The following is a 22,286-nucleotide window of genomic DNA, read 5'->3' as shown; positions in this document are numbered from 1 at the left end:
GCATCTGAGATTTCCTCCCAGCAGTGTGGCTTACGACCAGCACAGGCACCCCAGCTGGAGAGCAGAGAGAGAAAAGAGGAGGAAGAGGAGGGGATAAGGGCTGCGAGAAAGAATTTGTAGAGGGAGGAAGTGAGAGAAGATTTGAGAAGAGCAGCAGCAGCAGCAGGAGGAGGAGGAGAAGCGACAGGGAGAGGGAGGTTGAAAGTTTGATTGCTTCAGCGATGGAGCTGTGCGCTGGCATAGTACGAGGAGAAGAAGCACTTACTCTGGATCTAAGAGGATGACAGTTGAAGAGACAAAGAAAGAGGAAAAGAGCTCGGACTGGCTGAGAGGAGAGCCGCAGCTCAGAGGAGGAAGGCAGATGAGCTCCAGACGTCCACATAGTAACCATCAGTGGAAACACATGTTGCTGCAGGGCTGTGATGACTCGCACTGCTATTACTGTTACTACCGTTACTACCTTACTCTGCGTGTCTCTCTCTCTCTGTGCACAATCGAGACAATGATGCCTGTTCTCTTGCTGGCGCGTGACAGCTCAGCACGGACAAACCTCACAATCCCACAACCGAACAGCGCCTCTTAACTGAGATGAGACCGAGTCGAACAGATCTCGTCCACAAGCAGCCAGATCTTTGCTCTCCGGGTTTGATTGAGGTGGTCTGTGGGCTCGGACGAGCTGGCCGATTGTTTGCTTGAGACCAGGGTCACAGTGTCTGAAGATAGACGTGTTGAAAATCATCTCGCCATTTTGCTGCGCCTCAGCTTGTTGGGGTCGTGGGTTATACGCCAGTGAGTATTAATCCTGCCCGGCATCAGCTGATGTTTTTTAAAATGCAGTGACAGGAGGATGAGGCAGGTTCACCTTTTCATTCTTGGCCTACTTTTCTGTTACAAAGTAATTTTCTTTATACTGCACTCTAATTCAATTTTCACTGAGAAAGAATTGGTATCACAAAAAACATTGAAATTTTTAGATTCAATTCTCCAATAACGTATTTACTGGACGTGACCTGAATCCATGTTTCTCCTCAAACTAAGGCCATTTAAAAGATTTAAAAAAGTTTGATTTACAAAGGTCTTGAATATTTTTCCTTCTTTCCATAGTAACGCTTGCTTTGACTGTTTTTGTGTGTGGTTGCGGCCGGGAGATGTAAAACTTCTATAAACTGCAACTGACACTGGTGCGACAGAGAATGTTTGTACAGTGAACACAGTCTGCAGACACTGTCGCTATTATTTTCAGTAATTGTTATAATCAGTTAAGAATTAATGACAAAACTGGTGATATATAGTGAGTACGTTATAAATATAAAGAATTAAACTGCATCATACATGGTGTATAAAAGAAGTGTGAGGTCCTAAGTATATTGTTGTGAGCATTTATTTGTTAAAAAAGAGATGTGGAAAATATTCTTCTACCGATCACTACAGATACGTAGAGACTCGGGCCCTGTCCACATGTACGTGGTTATTTTTTTCAAATGCTGGTTTTCATCTGAGCTTTCAGTGTCACTTCAAACTGAATTTTTCCAAATTCCAAATAATTATAATTAAATAATCATTTTCAGAAATGTCATTTTTCTTGTGGAGTTTCTCTGGTGACTTAAAAGATCCAAGAAAGGTCTTAAAGTTAATCATCGAAGTTTCTAGGCCTCAACTATGTTGATGCTCATTTTAGTTCTACTTCTGTCCCACTTTAAAAATGTGTTTTATTTTCCAACAGAAATGTTTTGCCTGCATGCAAAGTTTGTAATGTCTCAGTGTTTCAACGATATAGATCAGTACACTGTGATTAAACTTGATTAAAGAGACAGACAGAAAACGGATCATCTGATACTGTCTCCGCTTTTAGTTTGAGAGATAACGTGGTGATTCCTGTGTTATATTCTCCACGGCTACTTCACATTACTTCTTCATATCTGTCATACTTGGTTTTAAATTTCACTCATTATGAAACCTGCAGGAACTCTTGGGTTTTGTCATGTAGACAGAGAAACGCTAAGTTTTCGGCTCGTAACCAGAACTGCTTATCAGTTTTTACCTGGCTCCTGATTGGCTATCATGGTTTTACGGATAGAGTTATATTTTGCTGCCTGTTGCTTTGGCGTTGCCCTGACCTGCCTTCGCCTGCTCTGTTTATGTTTTCATGAGGTAGGAGAGAGAGATGGAAAAGTTAAGGTGATTCATTTCAAATAATTCGATACAATTTTAAATGTCCAAAGGTTTAGACGTAAATTCTCAAATACTGAACTCAAATTGAAAAAATCAGCAATGCACACATTCAAAATATAAATTTGAATCCTACACAGGATATCGTGCCCCAACTAACATTTTCAACAAGAAGCAGCGTTTCATACGAATACATATGTTACAAAGAGACACCGGCGTGAAGAGGAGACGGTTTTAAACAACCTTATTGTCGAGCGCTCTCAAGTGTCGTTTCCTGAATAGGTTGTTGCTGTGCTGGTAATCCTGACCTCCCTGCGGAACCATAATAGAGGTCTTGTCAAACCACATACGCCAAAGCTGTCACCATTTTTAAAAAGCACCTCGCTTGATGTTTGTGCTTATTCTCCTTTAATCTTTAAACAAATCCTCTGTTTAACCTCAGCCCTGTAATTTCTTTTCAGTTGATGTAAGCATTTTCACAGCTGAATGTTTTTTGTAATCGTATTTCAGGAGCTCTATGGTCCTACTATATTTTATTCAAGTCTCAGGGTGAGGATGTCAGTGAGATGCTTTGCAGTCGTGCAGGTGGTTTGAGAGACTCACTCGACCACATTACTCTGTGGAGCATTCCCTCCTTATTCAAACAGCAATGTGGAGAATTGAAGAAAGATTTTTTTTTTCTTTTTCCATCCTTGTTGTCTCTCTTCATGATGCAGGTGGGCACCAAGACAAAACTGAAACCATCTGTTCTTTTTCAGTCGGCTGTTAAAAGTGACAGAGTGCAGGGGTTTCCACATATTTTTAGACTGTCTGTTATTTTTCCCAGTGCGCTCATTTCCACCAGTGTTCAGATATCCTAAGTACCTCCTGCTTTATTGTGGACTTCTGACCTTTACTTGATGAGATTCCTTCTTTCGTACTTTGTAAAAAACAAAATAAAATGAAAACAATTTCCTCCGCTCTCATCCTCAGGTGCACAGGAAGATTCGGGAGGACTCGGACATGGCGCAGGACTCGCTGCAGTGCCTGGCCCAGCTGGCCTCCATGCACGGGCCCGTCTTCCCAGACGAGAGCGCCCAGGTCTCCTACCTGGCTCACCTGGTGGAGGGACTGCTGAGCATGATCAATGGGTAGGTGTCTCTGTGCTGGAAGAGTCCAACCTTTATCTATACATTTTGTTGACTATTATTTAGTTTTTATAAAAGCCAGTATAAGTAGTCTCCTAAAGAGCTGCAGGGGCTATTACACACCTACTTCATCGAATTAAATGAGTTGCTAAATTATTCTTAATATGCAGGGATTTATTGAAAAATGAAAAAAAACTCTCTAAACATAAAAATCCTCTGAATCCAAAGCACTTAATTTAGATTTAAATTGAGATGAATGTATGCTGAAGTCATGTTCCCTTATTGATTTGCCTCCTCATATCTACAGTCCCCTCCAAAAGTATTGGAACGGTAAGGCAAATTCCTTTATTTTTGTTGTTCACTGAAGACATTTGGGTTTAAGATCAAAAGATGAGTATGAGACAAGAGTTCAGAATTTCAGCTTTTATTTCCTGGTATTCACATCTAGATGTGTTAAACAACTCACGACATACCACCCTTTGTTTGAACCCACCCATTTTTCAAGTGAGCAAAAGTATTGGAACATGTGACTGACAGGTGTTTCTTGTTGCCCAAGTGTTGCCTTTTAGGTTGATTGTCCAAACATTAAATAGCTCTGCATGACTAGTCTAAGTTTTCACCCTTGGTTCAAACCTATCAAGTTTGCATTTCCTGTTAAAGAGGATAAACCAACATGAAGACCAGAGAGCTGTCTATGGGAGAAAAGCAAGCCATTGTCGAGCTGAGAAAAGAAGGAAAGTCAATCAGAGACATTGGGCATACCAAGCACAACAATTGGGAATGTCCTGAAAAAGAAAGAAATTACTGGTGTACTGAGTAACAGGTGTCGAACAGGTCGGCCAAGGAAAAAAACTGTAGTTGATGACAGAGGTATCGTGAGAGCTGTGAAGAAAAACCCCAAAACATCAGTAAGTGACATCACCAACGACCTCCACAGTGCAGGGGTGAAGGTATCACAATCCACTGTTCGAAGAAGACTCAGAGAGCAGAAACATAGAGGCCACACCACAAGATGCAAACCACTCATCAGCAGTAAGAATCGGAAGGCCAGATTGGAATTTGCAAAGAAGTACAGAGATGAGCTGCAAAAGTTCTGGAACACCATCTTATGGACTGATGAGACCAAGATTAATCTCTACCAAAGTGATGGAAAGGCCAAAGTGTGGAGAAAGAAAGGAACTGCTTATGATCCGAAGCATACAAGCTCATCTGTGAAGCATGGTGGAGGTAATGTCATGGCTTGGGCGTGCATGGCTGCTTCTGGAACAGGCTCATTGATATTTATTGATGATGTAACTGATGATGGTAGCAGCAGAATGAATTCAGAAGTGTACAGAAACATTTTGTCTGCCAATTTACGGAGAAATGCATTGAAACTAATCGGGAGGAAGTTTATCATGCAGCAGGACAATGACCCAAAGCACACTGCCAACAAAACAAAGGACTTCATCAGAGGGAAAAAGTGGAAGGTTTTAGACTGGCCAAGTCAATCACCTGACCTTAGCCTATAGAGCATGCATTTCACCTCCTTAAGAGGAGACTGAAGGGCGAAACACCCCGAAACAAACAAGAACTGAAAGAAGCTGCGGTAAAAGCCTGGAATAGCATCACAAATGAAGAGTACAACAGTTTGGTGATGTCGATGGATCGCAGGCTTGGGGCAGTTATTGCAAGCAAGGGTTATGCCACCAAATATTAAATGTTATTTACTTTAAGATTATTTGTTCCAATACTTTTGCTCACTTGAAAAATGGGTGGGTTCAAACAAAGAGTGGTATGTCGTGAGTTGTTTAACACATCTAGATGTGAATACCAGGAAATAAAAGCTGAAATTCTGAACTCTTGTCTCATACTCATCTTTTGATCTTAAACCCAAATGTCTTCAGTGAACAACAAAAATAAAGGAATTTGCCTTACCGTTCCAATACTTTTGGAGGGGACTGTATGTAAATTGCACAAAAGGAGAAGCAGAGCAGTTGGAAATCATCTCAAATCTTTCAGAAAGCTCAGACGAGGATTGCGTAACATACACTGCAACAATATAGTCCATAGTTAATGCTTCTTTTAAAACCTCATGTGTTCAGTAAGCATAGTTGATGTTACCTTGCCCTTGGCGACAGTCTGAGGTGTTAAATCTCCCTCGAGTATCTCAAGGATTTCATGTTTTTGAAATTCCAAGACTCAACAAGTGATCGAGGCCGACGTCAGCAGGATTGTGACTCATGCTTTGCCATCTCTGCTTTATTTACAGGAAGTGATTGTATGTTGAGTCTGTGTTTTTAATGGCCTGTGATTTGAGCATCTGCAGACACGATGGGAAAGTGGCTCTTGGAGGGAATATTTTGTCTTCCAGTTCTGTAACTAATGGAGTTAACCAGGAACTTATTTCTCCGTTTTCCAAATTCATGTGAAATTGGATCAGTGAAACCATCAATTTATTTTTTAAATCATAACTAGCAACCAATAAACCATTTAAGTGTTTTTAGAGGAACAAGTTCTGCAATCGTTTAGTATTCTTTTCGTGATCTGGAACAGATCTGGCTGGTCCTGATGAAGAAACTAATGTGGATTGTTTCAAGATTTCCTGTAAAAGCCATATTATTATCCTGATTATTTACTATACATCATATTATGAAACACAGTATAAAATTACGTTTACAAAATATCCATATTTGACATATATTCACTTAAGTACTATAATAAACATAATGTATTTTTAGAGCAAATTTAAGTTCGACCAAAGTAATCAATATATATATAGATTCAAGATTAAACTCAAGATGCAAAATGAAAACACACAAATGATTGTAAATAAGTAGGAAACTGAACATAATGTAAAGCACATTTTACAGAGCGCAGTAATGGCCCAAAAACCATTGGCATGTTTTAGGAATTGTTTAAATTAAAATATTGATTCGTGCAATTTTAATAAATATCAATAATTGTCTCTTTACATTTTATTTATTCCCCTGATTTATTTGTGAAGTTGAAAAAAAGCAAACCCACTGATACAAAAGACATGAATATAGGTTGAAATGTGGACTCGTGAGGCTCTGATCATAATGTTTTTTTAACTGGAGTTACTGTGATGGTGACATGCGCGAATTCAGGCTTGGTGACAAAAAAGTGAGCTCATGCCGTTGTTTCAGCATTACAGCATCGTCATTACTCATGAAGCAGCAAATGCATGGAACGCCAATAGGTTTCCACTGGAATAAATTGTGTGTACGCCAGTGCTCAGTCCAATTTATTTTGTGGAAATCTCTGCACTAAGCAGAACTGAACCTGGGTGTTCTATTTTTGTCAGGCTTTTTACGATAGCTGTTCACCATCACATTGTGCAGAGGTGTCACTCTGCAGAGTTAGTAATCAGAGCGATCAGAGCTTCCAATCAGAAGTAACGCCATTGTCCAGAGGAAATAATCAGACTCTTGACTTCACTGACGTGTTTCAGGGACCAAAGTTACCACAGTGCATGACGCTAGATGAATTTAACAGAGCTCCCTGTCACTCCAAATAAGATCCATTGTATTTATGTAATACACTGTGATATTTATAACTGACGTGTTTTTACTGGCATTACATTTGAAGAAGCTGTGGAGTTTTTCTCGTCCTCTGATTCCTGTGTCCTCTTTAGAAGAGTTGGAGCTTGTGATCGTGTGCATGGCCGGTCTCACGGGCAGCTGTCTGGAGGCTATCGATTGTGTGGTGCAGGGAATCCAGAGTGTGTTTTGGTCTTCAGGTGGATGCATTAAAAGAGATTACTGCTCTGTTTTTAGCAGCAGGGTGGGCTGCAGTTACCCAGAGGTTAAAGACAGAGGCTGTTTATTAGACTGAAAGAGACGACAGTTTGTGTCACACACCTGCTTAAAATGTGAGACTGGAAAAATAACCTCAAGTGCAGCAGAATTAAACATTTTCCCCTAATTGTTCACTCTAGTACACAGATGTGACAAATATTCGTAAATCTGATTAGGACTTGAATATGATCCAAGATCCAAATGAATATGAAAGACTCCGTTTCAACTTTATATCTCTGTCTCTCTTACAGATTCCTGCAGCCCGATCATGTCATTATTTCCCAGCCCAGTGAGAATAAAGCCCCTCAGCCTAACAATGGAAGTAAATGAGGAACTGGTTTCATGCAAACTAAAAGTAACCCTTCCGTCGCAAATTCCGAAAACAAGTACAGAATGAGTTTTTAAAAACAGGGCATTTTCACTCCAATAAAAGGAGTTGATTCAAAATGCAGCTGCAAGTCCTTTAACAACGACTGAGAGAGGAGAACACATAAGTCTTATTTTATCATCCTCCCACTGACTTCCAGTTGCTCTTCGTATACATTTTACATTTTTATTGCTCAGCCTGTCATGGCTTTTTCCACCTGTATACATTATTTATTTGCCACAGTGGCCCCTTAACCATTAAATGACCCAACGTTTAAACTTCTCTCCAGTCTCTCTGTCCTCCTTAAAGCAACTGCCTCTCAGTTTGGGCACTTTGCTGAATTTATTGTATTTAAATTTTTTTAATGAGGCCTGGGTGTCGGCACTAATCCTGACTTTCTGTACCAATGTCAAAACGATTAAAACATTTTATATCTAGATAAATCCTCGGTCATTTTGTTTTCCCCCTAGTCATAAACTGGACATTAAATTACTTTGATTACTGTGAGAATCATGAACCTTTCTTTCATTTAAAGCAACTCGAGGGATATTTTTCCATTTTCATCTGCAGCAGATGTTTCCTTCCTAAAAACCTGATGCACAACACCTGCTCAGCACCAGACAGCGAACAGACACAACGCTACACGCACTTACTTACAGTTTCCCTCTAATTTATTACTGTTAATAAAAGTCCTATAGAAGAAAAGAGCTGTCTGTTTACATATCAGTCAGAAATAGTGTTCATGGGAAGTGTGTGTGTGTGTGTGTGTGTGTGTGTGTGTGTGTGTGTGTGTGTGTGTGTGTGTGTGTGTGTGTGTGTGTGTGTGTGTGTGTGTGTGTGTGTGTGAATGTGAGAGACAGAGATGATTGTCTCGTGCCAGTAAGTACAGTAGAAGTAGTTTATGTTGTTAAGTGAGTGTGTGTGTAGTCGGCGTGTTTCTGATCTGAATTAAGGGGCCACACTCGTGTATAAATAACTGAGACATTTCAGCGTGCACACCAGCTCGCTGCTGGACCACGTGATTCCAGTGAGTAGGGGTCTCTCTCTCTCTCTCTCTCTCTTGTTTCTCTCATGCTCTCACTCCCTCTCTCTTCCCTCCGCTTTTGCTCTGCCTGTAATCACCTATTCTTGGAGCTTTTTTCCAATTGCCTCATCGGAAAACCATGCGGAGAGGGATGGCCGATCTGCAGTGATTGAACAGTTCTGCTCACAATTTAACTCCATCTGATAGGGGTTAGCGAGGCCTCTCTCACAGCGTTCCTCTCTCTCTGACTGCGGAGAGGTGTGTCAGTTCAAATACAAAGTCAGGATTATGATCGCTACTATTTTAGAGCAGCAGTAAAAGACACAAATGAAACTTGAGAGAGAAGATGTTGGGTTTTGTTGAGGTAAAAGACGATTTTTATAAGATGAGCAGTAATCTCGAGGCAGTGACTGTTTGCAGTAAATGTATCGGCTGAGTGGAAAAACTTTATATATAGATATTTCAGCAGCCTGAAGTATTTTTGGGCATCTTGAATATTTGTGTTTATGTGCTTAATATTATCAGCACATTTTTTTTGCCTTAATTATCAGTATCACCAAATTTAAACTACCTAGGCTGAAAATCCTTCTCTGGTGTGTTAAAATAAAAATGATAGTGTGACATAATGTCCGCTGCAGTACTGACAAGTTTCCGTGAATGATGATGTTGTTCAGTTGGTGATTCTGACAGAAATAAACCAACAACTATTAGATAGATTCCGGGTAAATAATTAGCTTTTGGTGATTCCCTGACTTAATCTCTATCACCAAGTCAAAATTGAATCGTGTCCAATTTTGCTGTATGACCATTCCCATCAGCCTCAGGTCTACTTAGCTTTCCTATTAGCATCGTCATTGTGAGCATTTACCTTGAGCACTGCTGTGCATGAGTCCAGCCCCACAGAGCTGATAGCATGTCTGTAAGTGTCACTCCTCTATTTTAAACATCTAAACAAATCTAAAGGGCATTGAGGCCACGTCCAAATCCAGATTTGTTAATGGCAGAAAGAAATTGCTTGCTGCAGTGGAAGCATAGTTAAAAGGGTTTGAACCAAGTTTCTTAATTAAATACATCCATGAGTGCCCAGATGGATTAAAGTGAATTCAAACAACACGGATACGACTGGGCTGGAAATGTGAACTGAGTTTGTCTTCAACTTGCAAAGACACTTGGTTTGTGCTGCGCTGAAGCTGGTGTCAACGGACTATAAACAAGAACACTGTGCGCTCCGTTGTCATGTCCACCCAGGTGCCAACCATCGTCTGAATATTCATCATGTGACCCGGACAATGTCCTGCTCCGTTCTTCATGTGTTTGAAGCAAACCCTGGCTATAGGGACCTGATTCTTGTTGAACAGAACTTGATACCTGACAAAGTTCTGTGTTTTAACTGTGAGCCTGTAATTATTTGAAAACATGGCTACCTCACTTGTTCCTGCGGCTCTTCACTGTCTCTTCACATTGATCGTTCGGGCTCTGTGGTTAGATCTGTCCAGATGATGTTGGATTCAGATTACAGGTCGCTTTCATGTCTGGTTTTTAAAATGTATCTGAGTAGAAAATGAATTTTTGGCGTGTTGTAATTTGTCACTTCACTTTTTATGGAACGATTTGATAAGTCACTTTGAGATCAGAAGTATAATCACAGTCATTCATTCTCCTGTGTCTTAGTGTGTGTGTTGAACTATGAGGCAGAAATACCATAAATATAACCTCAGATGCAGCTGTGGAAAACCATTCAGGGGTCAAGTTGCCCACGAGTTTTGGTTAAGGATCAATTTTCATGACCGTTTCCAAGCCGCAGTCACCAGCGCGTAAACTGGAAAGTGACCCTGGTTTAGCCTCTGCCTCACCCGGGGAGAGTGGAAAAAATCCTTCCTCAGGCCAGAGCACGGGTTTGGATTAAAAATGGAAAAGAGGGAGTTTGAATCTTCTCAACCTTTTTTGTCGAGAGAGTGAAATTGATTTTTACAGCTGAATTTAAATGCCACTGGCAGAAGGATTTAAACCTCACGTCATCACTGTGTTTTTATTTTTTCTCCCTAAAAGGCTCACTAGAGTTTTATTGTGATCTTTTAGATGTTATCTTTAGATCTCATTTTATTAACTGCGTTCCCAGGATTGAGATCGAGGACTCCGAGGCAGTGGGAATCTCCAATATCATCTCCAATCTGATCACCATGTTCCCCAGAAGTATTTTAACAGCGCTGCCCAGCGATCTCTTCACCTCCTTCATCAACTGCCTCACTCTGCTCACCTGCTCGTTTGGACGCAGCGCCGCCCTGGAGGAGGTGGTGAGTAATGACACCCGGATCATCCTCATAGTGGAACCAGATCACAAGCACTGAGATAAAAATAATAATAATAACTTTAATCATAAAGCACTTTTCAACACAAAGTGCTGCACAATAAGAAAACAAATAACAGACAGAAAAAACTAATTACAGACAGAAATACATTAATAATAAAACGAGATAAAAGAACAAAACAGCCTGGCACCATAAGTAAATTCAGGAATATGCCTTGAAAAAGAATATTTTTAGCTGAGAATGATTTATAGAATTAATTTTAGTTGATCCAAGGAAAGTAGTCCTCACTATTTTAATGATTTTGGTTTTGTTAAATCAAAATGGAAATTTTTTTTCAAATTGTCATGACAGCTATTTTCTTTCATATTTACTTTTATGCATTATCTCTAAATGATATATATAAAATACAATATCAGCAGGTTTTCTAAGCATAAAAATATTGGTTGAATTCTAGGCCTGTAAACACGACAACACCCAAACATGTTAAAAGTCTAATAAAGAAAGTTGTTGACATTGTATTGCTGATGTCCGTGTGCTCGCTCTTTCTTCCCTCAGCTGGATAAGGACGACATGGTTTACATGGAGGCCTACGACAAGCTGCTGGAGTCCTGGCTCACGCTTGTCCAGGACGAGGAGCATTTTCCTCGTGGCTGCTTCGTGCAGCCGGCGATCCAGGTCTTCAACTCGTATATCCAGTGTCACCTGGCTGCTCCTGACGGCACACGCAACCTGGTGCGACTCTCTAAATTAAATGTTTTGCTTTTACAACATTTCTTAATTGTAGTTTGAGGAGATTTAAGGAGAGAAAAGAGAGATTTGTATTATTCTGAATCTACTCCAGGCTATAAGCGGATATTTGTCTTCCTATGTATGCAGTTAGTTGTGTTTTCAGATCACTATCAACATAGTTGCGATTATTCTCTATCCTCCTGACTGGTTGACTTACTTTTTCTCTTCGCATTTCATAAAACCCTGAACCGCCCTCACCTCCCCCACCCTCAGTCAGTGAATGGCATATCGTCTCATGATGAGGAGGAGATCAATGAGCTGCAGGAAGACGACAGGGAGCTGTTCTCAGACCAGCTGTCCAGCATCGGCATGCTGGGACGTGTAGCTGCTGACCACTGTATCCCACTGCTCACAAGGTAAAACAGGTTATCAGGTGCTACATATACTGGAGTTGTCGTTAGCCATTCTGACTTGTTTGTGTTGACGTCCCCCTGCAGCCTGTTGGAGGACCGGGTGACACGGCTTCACGGTCAACTCCAGAGGACACAGCAGCACCTCATGGCGACGTCTGATCCCGGATCAATGGACCGCAAATACCTGGACGACCTCTACGAAGACATCCACTGGCTCATACTGGTCTCAGGTCAGCGTCAGGACATGCTTTGTTTGTGTCTTCTGGGGTTATCTGATCTTGTAGCAAATTTCCTGGATTATTGCGAGGAGAGTCATTTTCGAGGAGGACATAATTGTTTCATCAGTTTCCTTTCTGATTACTTTCCTATCGGCGCATTCAGAATTGTTTGTTCATTTGTGGTTTCATCATGTTTGCTGCATAGATTAGATTTGACTTTTATGATTTAGGTAGCGTTTTGTGCTTAGGATGTACAGAATATTTTAAATGTATATATTTAAAAAAAACAGATTTTTAGTACGTACAAATATAACACGTTTACAGAATATGCAACTTTGTGTCAGTAATGGCCATCTACAATAAAAGAGTGATTTAGACTTGACGTGCAACCATCATGTGGACGTAGTTAATGAAAAGCCTTGTGATATTTTAACACACTAGACTAAGGCTGTTTTATAGAGTTTGTAAATGACTTTTCCAGTTCAGCTTATTCCACCTAATTGAGTTTATTTGTGAACAAGACAGAAGAGCTGAACTCCACCCGGTTAAGAGACTTTGAGTTAATTAAATATTGTCTGAATCAGCATTGTTAGAGCAGCACTGTTGATTTCTCTCCACTGCTTTAGCACTTGAACCTGCATTTTCAGGGTATATTGTTTTAATGAGACGTCTGTATCTGTCTGTGCACGCTGCAGGGTATGTGTTAGCAGACGACCCTCAAGGTGAAACTCCGTTGATCCCCTCAGAGGTGATGGAGTTCTCCATCAAACACTCAACGGAGGTCGATATCAACACAACGCTGCAGATCCTGGGCTCCCCGGGAGAGAAGGCTACATCCATACCAGGGTGCAACCGCACAGACTCCGTCATCAGGTGAGACGAATGTTGGACTGGGCACCGTCTGTCCCAGAATAGACTTGTCACAGTCTGAGGCTGCTTGTTCTTCCAAGTGTTGTCAGTTATTGTCCTATAAAACTGAAGATGTGTGAGTCCCTTCACATTCACACTCAGACACCATGTGAACGTCCAGTCAGTTAAACTCTGGTCTCAGGACAAGTTGGAATTCACTTGACTCTGGATGAGAAACTTTCTCCAGCACCTTGGGCTCTAGGAAATAGTTTGTTTTTTTCATTTTAAGAGTCAAGGATAAATATTCTATGAAAAACAACGAAAAACTAAAGGGATATTAAGCAGCCCCCCCCCCCAACCACTGTGATTGTAAGTTCATAAACAGGGAGTAGACCAGGTGCCAGGTTGAGCTGCAAATTGAAGTTGCTTCTCTGCTGCACCACAGCTCAAAATGACAATGTGTCTGAAGGGCGGCAGGAGTTGTTGATGAATAAAAAAAACAATTACTTCTCCAGGACCTCAGATGAATGACTCTGAAAAACGTATTTTCAACCAGCTGTCACCGCATGAGCGGAAATATCTGTTTATCATCACAACCTCTTTTGTGGTCTCTTTCTGCTGCGGTGGATTCAGAAATCGTTGTCTTACACAATCAATTTCAGTCCGTGTGGTTGTTGAACATCAGAACAAAATGATGGCCCCAAAAATACACCAGCAGATAATGAAATGGACCTTGGGAAGGAAAGCTTGTCTCTAGTTCCTGTTATCGGAGATGGTTTGTTTTTTAACAACAGCTAATTGTGAGATCCCGACAGAATGTGGCTGTGGTGTTAGAAACCTTGTGCGGTTCAGAGCTGTTGGCAGTTGCACACGATGCTTGTTTGTATAAATGCAATGTGTGGTGTGCGTGTGTGTGTGTGCGTGCAGATAATCAGTGACAACCATAGACAGTCACAGCAGCCAGTGATATTGTCTGTTGAAGGTCATTGAGCATGTTTTTTGCAGATTGTTCAGTGTGTGTGCGTGTAAAGGGGGTGACAGCATTGACAGAGGATTGCGGAGATGAGCGGATGATGGCATCAGGTTCCCCGATAGCAAGCGGCCGACCCTGGCCCCGTAAATGTCAACGTGGTTTTGTTTTCTGCAAACAATGTGAAACTGTGCACTGAGGGGGGCGGAACCATAAGCTGCGTTAAGCCTTCTATAACTCTGTCCCTTTATATATGTGTTTGTGTGTGTGTGTGTATGTGTGGGGGGGGGTTATTAATTTGTTGTAGGGTGAATGAGTTTATCAATTTAAAATATTTTATTATCATCATAATATATAAAGATTTCACATGTGCATGAGGGTCTCGTTCTTGCGGTGCGACTCTGTTGTTTTGAATAAAGTCAGTCACAACATCACGGCATCTTTGTCTTGGATCAGCTGAAGTCCAGCTTTCGTATCTTTTATTCCTCATCAACAGTAAACACAAAGAACAGGGTTTGGCTCTTTCCCCCCCCCTCTTTTCTTTAATGAGATTGTACTGTATTGAACGCTTTCATTTCTTTAATCAAGCAGTGAACTAGTTAGTATAATGTACGATCATGGATGTAATCTGCCTGCTGAATGTGTTAACACGGTCTAAAAACAGACATGTTAGACACAATGACACGTTTGTCAGCAGGTACTTAGTTTTGCGTGGCCATAGTCGGACGAGCCAAAGATGCATGAGCAGATGATTCATCTCCTGCAGACACGTACACTGTAAATTGAGCTTCACTCTGTAACCTTTGCATCATAATGTATATGTCTCTCTGATGAGCCCTTTGTCTTGTTAAGACGTGGTTCTTATCATCTTATCTGATTCCTTTTGACCTTCTCTTCCAAACATTCCCCGTGTTCTCATCTCGTCAGGTGCTTTAAGTTGTCAGTGCGTACAGACACAGGTCTGAGGAGGGACAAACCATGAACCGGAGGCGGTTTATTTGCAGCAGCTCCATCTTAGCTTACAGGACTTGAATGTAAAACGGTGGTGTGTTGGTGCCAGGGCAACTTCAGAGGTCTTGTAGAGTCCATGCCTCAGTGGGTCGGATCTGTTTTAGTGGCACATGATGGACCAGAAGACACATTTGGCTTGTCAGTGGATGACATGAGCCGATGCCAGATACCACATCATTTATAGGCAAAGCTAATTTGCGAATCCCATTCCTGGATGGTCCTTTGAAATATGTCAAGCTTAAATAAAGTACACAGGTTACAGCACAAAACAACTTAACTCAACAACAAACTAAATACAAAACACAACTAACATTTTCAAATCAATAAAACAAATTAAGTGACATAAATGACGAGCACCTGCTCATTCATTCTAACTTGCCTGACTACACAGCCTTTAAATCCAGCTCCTCTCACCGTTATATTCTTCTGTCTCAGGTTACTGTCAGCGGTGCTGCGGACGTCAGAGGTTGAATCTAGGGCGACCAGAGCGAGCCTGACGGAGCTGCTGAGTCCACAGATGGGAAAAGACATCATGTGGTTCCTCAGACGCTGGGCCAAGACGTACCTGCTGGTGGATGAGAAGCTATATGAGCAGGTATGAAGCTTCCTGCCCCACTGTTGCCCCGTAGCCTGATATGTGACCTCAACACCTGGTCACTCAGGGCGGCCAACAACTTTGGTATATTCTTTACCTCATAAAAGCAATAAACCAGATGTGTCTCATTTTTCTCACTTTCTCTCCCTCCTCAGATCAGCATCCCCCTGAGCACAGCATTCGGTGCAGATACAGAAGGGGCCCAGTGGATTGTGGGATATCTTCTGGAGAAGGTGATCAACAATCTGTCGGTGTGGAGCGCAGAGGCTGAGCTGGCCAATGACACGGTGGAGCTGCTGGTGACGCTGGTGGAGAAGAGGGAGAGGTGAGGACAGTGGTGAACAGAAAAATTCATCAGCAACAATTTCAATAATGTGAAGGAAATAACTGTGGTTTCCATCTAACTGAATGTCTCAAGTTATTTTAAACCAAATGTCTCTGTGCTCAGGGCGAACATTGTGGTGCAGTGTGAGAGCTGGTGGAACCTGGCGAAGCAGTTTGCCAGTCGCAGTCCGCCCCTCCACCTGCTGTCCAGCTCTGTGCAGAGGTCACTGATGAAGGCGCTGGTCCTCGGAGGCTTCGCTCACATGGACTCTGACACCAAACAGCAATACTGGGCTGAGGTAAATAACAAGAGCTGAATTCATCAATCAAATAGACACAAGTAGTGTTTTTTCTCTCTTATTTACTTTTAACGAATGGGAAATGTCCTGCAGCCATAACACGTTTCTTCACCCGGTAAACTGGTACCAAATACGATTAAAACACAAAGAATACCTTCACCAGAGTTATTAAGTCTGGCTTTAAAACACACTCACATGAGTAAGTCCTGTTCAGAGCTGCAGATCCCCGCAGACTCACTGTCAGACACACGGATTACGAGTGATGGATACGTTGAGTAATATTCCCCCGTCCCGTCTTTCTCTCGTGTGTATAACATGATCCTCGTCCTGATCCCACAGGCCTCTGTTTTAATAGGCGGACAGTAGTAAATGGTGGTGCAAAGCCACAATGACTCCAGACCAATTATGGGGGGGGTGGTATGAGTTAGACAGCAGCTGTTGAATCATACAGCTGCTCTGCTCAGATCTAACTGTCGGAGGAGGAGGAGGAGAAGGAGGAATCAGACACTCCTTTGTTACATCTTTATTTCACTGCTCTTTCTCTTACATGCAGCCAAATACACAAGTTACTCAGATTTGGTTTGACTATTTTTGATCCTATCAAACAATAAAATGCCACTAATTAAAGAATACTAAGGAACACCGCTTTAAAAGAGTGCACTAATGTGTAGTTTTTGTTTTTAGAGGCATTATGATTTCAGGTCTGTCCCTTGTTGCTAACACTCTATCTCTAGATGGCTTTGAAGACAAACGACCCAACCTTTTTAATTTGATTGATTGATTCTTAAATTAACCGTTGACCTCCTTGTTTCTCTCCATCCAGGTGCTTCACCCTCTTCAGCAGCGTTTCCTCAACCTCATTAACCAGGAGAACTTCGCTCAGATCAGCCAGGAAGAAGCCGTCAAACAGGAAATCGTCGCTACGTTAGAAGCCCTGTGCGGCATCGCAGAGGCGACGCAGATCGACAATGTGGCCTCGCTCTTCTCCTTCCTCATGGACTTCCTGTCCAGCTGCATCGGCCTCATGGAGGTAAGAACAGCGCGGGGGGGGGGTGAATCCAAGGAATGTTATTGTTCCTCTGTGGCTCAGAGGACAGCGCTTGCTCGGCGTTCGAGGATGACGCCAGTTTGATTCACAAGTTCACTAAATTAAATCATTTACAAAGACTGATCTGATTCAACGTGAAGCAAGAAAAGCAGAAGACGAGAAACACAACTCTTCAAATGAATCTTGAATCATGTTTACACTTTTGACTAAAATGACTTCTCTCGTGCAGGTTTACAGCAACACGCCGGAGACAATCAACCTCATCATTGAGGTTTTTGTGGAAGTGGCTCACAAGCAGATCTGCTACCTGGGAGAGGTGAGTGAAGCATCATTAATGTACGCACGCATGCACGCACACACACACGCACACACACACACACACACACACACACACACACACACACACACACTATAGACGTGACTTCTAAGACATGAACTCGTCAGTCACTCGTCCCAGTGATGAACCTACTGAGTGTGTAGCTCTCCTCGGCTTCATAGTGAGTTTCGGCTCATTGATTAACTTTGGTTCCCTCTCAGCACTCTCATAGCCAGCTGTGTGTCTGGCCCTGAGCTGACAGGCTGCCGTTTCCAGGGTTTTTCCTTCAGGAGCTGTTAGAGGCCAAAAACAGCCAAAAGTAGTAAAACAGAAGGGAAATTAGACTTAAATTAACCAGGAAGCCAAAACATGACTGCAGATGATTGATGCTGTTTCTCTGTAGCTGCTGGATGTGTACTTCCTCCAAGTGGCCAAAACATTTAGTTAATTTAGGTTTTGTGATTTTTAATGTAGATATTTAAGTGTTAGGTTCATGAATCTGTGGAGACATAACCTGTGACGCTGCGTGTCCCCCTCTCCTTGCTCAGACCAAGTCCATGAAGCTGTACGAGGCGTGTCTGACGTTACTGCAAGTCTACTCCAAAAATAACCAGAGTCGGAAACGAAGCGATGCCGCGGCAGAGGAGGACCAGTACCAGGACCTGCTGCTCATCATGGAGCTGCTCACCAACCTGCTGTCCAAAGAGTTCATCGACTTCAGCGACACAGGTCGGTCATCCTCATGTTTTCTGTCTTCCAGTATCAACGGGAGTCGAGGATTTTTGGGGGTTTTCATTCACTTGAGATTTAACGTTTTTTTGCTGTGTTTTAAGATGAGGTGTTTCGGAACCAAGACCAGGGAACACCAGCCTCCAACCGCACAGTGTCGGCGGCAGATGTGGTTCTTTACGGCGTCAACATTGTTCTTCCGCTCATGTCTCAGGACCTGCTCAAGGTAAAACTACACAACATGGATTTTTTTTAATCTATGACCCAGGTTGGACATATCCTCCGTGTTTTACTGATTCCTCCTGGTTGTTTTCCAGTTCCCGTCTCTGTGTAACCAGTATTACAAGCTCATCACCTTCATCTGTGAGATCTTCCCAGAAAAGATTCCACAGTTGCCTGAAGACCTCTTCAAGAGCCTCATGTTCTCGCTGGAGCTCGGAATGACTTCGTATCCTTTAATGATCTGTGCTCCAGTTGTTACTCAAAATTTTTTCCTCAAGATGCGGAAGTTTGTCTACAGCAAAGAAGATGATCACATCCTGAAGTAAATTTACAAAACAATGTCATCTTACACTGGTTGCTTATGTTCCCATTGGTCTCCTGCTTTCATCTGGAGTCAACACGACGCAACTGGTGAAGCTGCAGAATTTAAGAAAAAGTTTGTGTTTTGTAGTTTCTTCTCCTTAATGATGTTCTTCAGGATGAGTTCAGAAATCAGTCAGCTGTGTTTGGAGGCTTTGTCTCCTCTGGCTGAACAGTGCGCCAAAAACCAGGAGAAGGACACGCCTCTTTTCATCGCCACCCGTCACTTCCTCAAGGTAACTGCCTGTCTGTCTGTCTGCCTGTCTGTCTGCCTGTCTGTCTGCCTGCCTGTCTGCCTGTCTGCCTGTCTGTCTGTCTGCCTGTCTGTCTGCCTGTCTGTCTGTCTGCCTGCCTGTCTGTCTGCCTGCCTGTCTGTCTGTCTGCCTGTCTGTCTGTGTGAGAAACAATTTAGTTGAATCAAATCCAAATAATTTCACAAAGGCCAAAGTATTCACTGATGGGCTCTCTTGTCAGTATTATGCTGATTTTTCTTTGCATGAAGCAAATGAGACACTGTTTGTAGTTTTTGGACTTTAGATTTGCTGGTACGTGGATTTTTAGCTGATTGGCTGTGGCTTCATATTTTTCGCACAGACGTCAGCGTGTCTAAGAAAAGCTCACACAAAGTTAAACAGTTTCATATTTACCAAAATGTTGAACTGTTTTTTAAAAAAAAGCCAGAATTGCACCAGTTAATGGGCTGTTGAACTGTAAAATCAATTTATTCCATTTTGTTTTCTTCAGTTGGTGTTTGACATGCTGGTTTTGCAAAAACACAACACGGAGATGACGGTGGCGGCAGGAGAAGCTCTTTACACACTTGTGTGCCTGCACCAGGTGAGTGACTGACTAATAAACATTCAGGATTCTCCAGTGATTTTAATCTGTTGATGGTAGAATAAGAACACAGACGTGTTTTTTATATCGAGCTTTCTTTTTGTCAAAGGATAAATGGAGTCGGTACGATTCGTTGGCTCCTGTAAAGTAACTAAAAGCTTTTAAGATGATTGAACAGTTTCTTTACATCAGTCTGTTCAGCAAAGTGCAGAGCTGCTCAAAACAGCAGAAGAAGAACGTTTTGTGAAAGTGATACCATGCGCCCTCTAGTGCCTGATCGGCACAAACACAGCTCCGCTCGGACATTCCATGTATATCAAGATTATCTCATTATATACAGCCTGCAAATAAATGTCCAATTCTTTTAGTTTCATTTTGCTTTCCTCTTTCTTTCCACATAAAATCCAGATTTTATTGTTGATCACAAACTATGTGATCATGAAATTTATTTTAATCCAGAATAATAAACAGTCTTTCCTCAAAATATAAAAAATCATTGCTTTTCAAGTTCTTGTTTCTTGACAGTCAATAACATTAAATATTATATTTTGGCTGCTCACTAAATCTCCACTTCTTCTCTTTGACCCTGATCTGATGCATGGTTTCTCCCCTCTGTCAGGCGGAGTACTCAGAGCTGGTGGAGACGCTGCTCTCCTCTCAAAGAGATGCCGTCATCTACCAGCGGCTGGCCGACGCCTTTAACAAGCTGACGGCGAGCAGCACGCCGCCCACCATGGACCGAAAGCAGAAGGTCGCCTTCCTCAAGAGCCTGGAAGAGTTTGTGGCCAACGTGGGCGGCCTGCTCTGCGTCAAATAACCACTGGAAACCGCCTCTGCCTCGAATCGTCATTTTTGAAAAGGAAACCTCCCCCCTTGCGCCCCCTTCCATCCCTATGAACTATGGGTAAAAGAGATGGATCTGAGGACCTCGTTGTCTCTGCGCCTGCTGGGGAATCCATCTCACGCCTGAATGTCGACCTGGTTTTCACCTCCCTGGATTCCTTTTTTTATTTTGGCCCCACAACCGCCATCCTCTCCTGCACCACCCCCACAAGCATGATTGACAGATTTGATGATGTGGTAACCGTGGAGACTAAACTGCAGAGCAGACGGACTCAGTCGGAGGATCACGCCATGTTGGTCTGAAGCGACAGAGCGCTCAGCATTGTAACCACGAGAGACAGAGCAGAGGCTGATGTTGACGGGGTAGCCCCCACCCCCACCTCACCCTACACCTCCTCATGTGCCTGGAGGTCCATAGAACACACACACACACACACACACACACACACACACATTCAAACAGTTTGCTGTTATTGAAAAGTGAAGAAGGTTTTTCCAGGGTGAGGTTTCGTAGATGAAGGTTGATTCATTTTAACAGTTCCCACTTTACCACATGCTCAAAAACACACACACGCACACACACACGCACACACACACACACACACACACACATACACACACACACACGCCCAATCCTTCCCAGAGTGCCTTTGTTTTGTTGATTGTTCTGCGTGTGTGTGTGTGTGTGTGTGGATCACGTCACATGTCAACTGACAACAAATGTCAACTGTGCCTGTCATTCGCTTAAAAAAAACAACATAAAACACAGCGGATGATCACACACACGTGCACACAGCAGTCACACACGTTAAGTGTTGCCATGACAACAAAGGTATGGCCCAGCCTGGGCTTGCTGAACCACAGAGCACACAAGGTTGTGTGTTTGTTGGCGATGACAGAAAACCAAAATTAGATTTGCATTTCAAGGATGTACATATATATATGTGCATATATGTATATATATATATATGTATTTATATATGTATATATACATATATATAATATGTTTTCAGACCAGAAACCACAAGAAATGTTCGTTCAAAGACGAAAAAGAAAAACGGACCGAGATGTTTTTATATGCCGGCAGACAGCTGGAAAAGTTGTATGAGTTCAACATTGTATAAATTCCTCTGAAGAGGGAGCGACTGTCTCTGTTTGACCTTTTTGCAGTTTGGTATTTTGGATCGTAGAATTACGTTGCAGCCCCTCCTCCCTCCCTCCGGACAGACGAAGGCCCGTGAGACGGATCGAGCCTCTAAAGTTTAGCAGATTCATTTCAGTGGTAAAGTTTTGTTCCTACACATCCACCGTATAACTCTTCAGCACACACTGGATTGAAGCAGAGACTGTTGAAGGACAGCAATAAGAAACCAAATAAAAAGGAGCAGAGCCACTCATCAGAGCATCGTGTTGGAGACAGATTCCTCCTCGTTCCGATCCTGGTTGTTGTAGAATGGCTGTTTTGTTAATGAAGTGTAAAAGTGTACATAAACTTATTGTATAAAATGTTCCTGCCTCTGCATTTTCCTTTAACATGTGTCGTGTCTGTTTGTAATGTCTTTTATCTACTTTAATAATAAATAAAAAATATTGTTCATAATATTTGATTATTTTAAAGCCTCAGAAATTTGTGTAGTCACACCCTGCACTGAGCAAGTAGCCCCTAAAAAACAATTTAATATGTACAGGTATACTAACCTCTGCATTTTTACAGATATTACCTCCAC

The 22,286-nt window shown here is 42.2% G+C and overlaps 1 protein-coding gene across 1 annotated transcript in view; it reads left to right on the top strand.

Annotated features, from left to right (window-relative positions):
* Window positions 1–22,161, top strand: part of xpo4 (exportin 4) — a 42,805-nt gene extending 20,644 nt beyond the window's left edge. The window contains exons 8-24 of the mRNA XM_020100680.2: window positions 3,142–3,299; window positions 10,607–10,781; window positions 11,352–11,528; window positions 11,799–11,941; window positions 12,023–12,168; window positions 12,852–13,029; window positions 15,422–15,581; window positions 15,737–15,906; window positions 16,030–16,204; window positions 17,028–17,234; window positions 17,482–17,568; window positions 18,117–18,297; window positions 18,402–18,523; window positions 18,615–18,745; window positions 18,998–19,115; window positions 19,624–19,716; window positions 20,336–22,161. Of these exons, the coding sequence (XP_019956239.1) occupies window positions 3,142–3,299; window positions 10,607–10,781; window positions 11,352–11,528; window positions 11,799–11,941; window positions 12,023–12,168; window positions 12,852–13,029; window positions 15,422–15,581; window positions 15,737–15,906; window positions 16,030–16,204; window positions 17,028–17,234; window positions 17,482–17,568; window positions 18,117–18,297; window positions 18,402–18,523; window positions 18,615–18,745; window positions 18,998–19,115; window positions 19,624–19,716; window positions 20,336–20,533 (2,619 nt within the window). The 3' untranslated portion in view covers window positions 20,534–22,161. The remainder of the gene's footprint in view (window positions 1–3,141; window positions 3,300–10,606; window positions 10,782–11,351; window positions 11,529–11,798; window positions 11,942–12,022; window positions 12,169–12,851; window positions 13,030–15,421; window positions 15,582–15,736; window positions 15,907–16,029; window positions 16,205–17,027; window positions 17,235–17,481; window positions 17,569–18,116; window positions 18,298–18,401; window positions 18,524–18,614; window positions 18,746–18,997; window positions 19,116–19,623; window positions 19,717–20,335) is intronic.
* The last annotated feature ends 125 nt before the right edge of the window (window positions 22,162–22,286 follow it).

The sequence above is a fragment of the Paralichthys olivaceus genome, chromosome 10 (assembly GCF_024713975.1).
Source record: "Paralichthys olivaceus isolate ysfri-2021 chromosome 10, ASM2471397v2, whole genome shotgun sequence".
Lineage (NCBI taxonomy): Eukaryota > Metazoa > Chordata > Actinopteri > Pleuronectiformes > Paralichthyidae > Paralichthys > Paralichthys olivaceus.
The sequence above is the reverse complement of the archived record's forward strand: the minus strand, read 5'-3'. Positions and strand labels throughout refer to the sequence as shown.